This window comes from Alligator sinensis, unplaced genomic scaffold (assembly GCF_000455745.1).
Source record: "Alligator sinensis unplaced genomic scaffold, ASM45574v1 scaffold107_3, whole genome shotgun sequence".
NCBI classification, from domain to species: Eukaryota; Metazoa; Chordata; order Crocodylia; family Alligatoridae; genus Alligator; species Alligator sinensis.
The window spans coordinates 131883-133580 of NW_005842578.1; the positions used below are offsets into that span (position 1 = coordinate 131883).

At 66.6% G+C, this 1698-nt stretch overlaps 1 protein-coding gene across 1 annotated transcript in view; it reads right to left on the reverse strand.

Moving 5' to 3' along the window:
* ALKBH6 (alkB homolog 6) overlaps positions 1–1692 on the reverse strand; it is a 3143-nt gene extending 1451 nt beyond the window's left edge. The window contains exons 1-4 of the mRNA XM_014524135.2: positions 1588–1692; positions 1139–1207; positions 592–652; positions 182–354 (exon numbers count right to left, since the gene is read on the reverse strand). Coding sequence (XP_014379621.1) covers positions 182–354; positions 592–652; positions 1139–1207; positions 1588–1641 — 357 coding nt within the window. The 5' untranslated portion in view covers positions 1642–1692. The remainder of the gene's footprint in view (positions 1–181; positions 355–591; positions 653–1138; positions 1208–1587) is intronic.
* Positions 1693–1698: the final 6 nt, after the last annotated feature.

A 1698-nucleotide genomic window follows, 5' to 3' on the forward strand; every position in this document is an offset into this window, starting at 1 on the left:
GGGGAAGGAACCCGGGCTCAGCGGGCACGCGCGTGCCAGGCCTGCACACGCGTGTCACACGTGAACCCACGGCCCTCCCGGGGCTGGCGACCGAACGCCCCAGGGCCAGCCCCCCACCCTGCTCTCACCACTCAGCCTTACGCCTCTCCCAGCGCTGGGGATGGAAACCAGGTGTCCTGACCCCCCGACCCCGCGGACTCACCATGATGCCTTGCCCGGGGCGGTATTCGTTCACCAGGACGTGATTGGCCGCCTGCCCTCCGAAAACGCCCAGGGCCGAGACCTCTTCAACCCAGCGCTGCAGCCAGGGGGGCAGCGGCTCCGGGACCAGGCCCTTGGGATGGGGCAGCCCCCCTGGGGGGACAGACAGGGTGGACGGGGGTCCCGGAGAGCCAGCGGGGCAAGAGAGGCCAACCTACCCCCGCCCCCCCACCTCACAAACAACTGCCCCCTGTCAACCCCAGTTCCCCTTTAAGCCCACCCCTTCCCAGCACCACAGCTGGTGGGGGAGACGGAGGCTTGGAGGACCCTGAGCCCCAGCCCGCCCCTCGGCTCTCCTGGCCCCCCAGGGTCCCATCCCCCACAGCTCACCCCAATTCTGCAGCCTCCTTCCAGAGAGCTGGGTCCACTTGGGCTTGGGGGCTGCGTACACCTGTGGGGGGCCGAGACCGCGCTAGGAGCTGCACAGATCCATCGAGAGACGGAGGGGAGGGGAAACTGAGGCAGTGAGGGGTTCACAGGGGTTAATGGCACTGCTCTTGTCCCAGATCTCCAGGATAGAGAGTGGGGAAACTGAGGCACAGAACAGGGGGTGCCACTCACCCCCTATTGGCCAGGGATGATCCATTTGCTTGTGTCCCCCCCCCCCCATCTAGCTGCACCTCTGCTTGTACCCCTCCCCCCCCACCTCTGGTGCCCTCACCGGGTGCCCGGCCTGCCCGCCCCCACTTCGTACAGCGCCTGGCGCGGGCACCCGACCCCGCTCCAGCTCTTGATCACGGGGGAAGGAAAGCGAAGGGACAAATCTTGGGGGTGGGGGAAGGGGGGGGCACCAGACACTTCCCTATGGCCAGTGGAACCCCCTCTTTCCCATAATCCTTTGCAAATGAGATGGTGGGGGTGGGGAAATCTCACTGACCTGCTGCAAAAGCCGGGCCTCCTCCGCCTCGGAGATGAAGTCTGGGACGTAATAGGCTGCGGGGGGTGCCTGCCACGCATAAATCAGCATGCTAACGAACGTGCCTCGTTATGCCCATTGTGCCAGCGGGGAAACTGAGGCAGAAGGAGGCACGCAAGGACTGCCCCCGCCCCCAGGAAAGACCAAGAGGAGCTGGGTGCAGAAGCCGTTATCCCCATTTTGCGGATGGGGAAACTGAGGCACAAGGGCATAGTTAGGACCCCCCCCCCCATGAATGCACTACTCAGCGGGGGGGCCCCCTCCTCTGGCCCCTGGGCCCCGCTGCCCCCAATGGGGGAGGTGGGGGACCCCAGGGCTGGGTTGGGGTTCAGAGGTCACCGGCCCTCCCGCACTGGTGCAGACTGGGCATACTGGGAGTGTCTCAGCTGGGGAGGGGGGGCGGGGCTCACCTCCTGGGCTATGAAGGGGTCCAGAGCTGGGACGCGGGGGCTCAGCACCTCCATCGGGCAGGATCCGGCCTGGGGGGGGACGCAGCAGCAGCAGAGACCCCAACCAAAGGG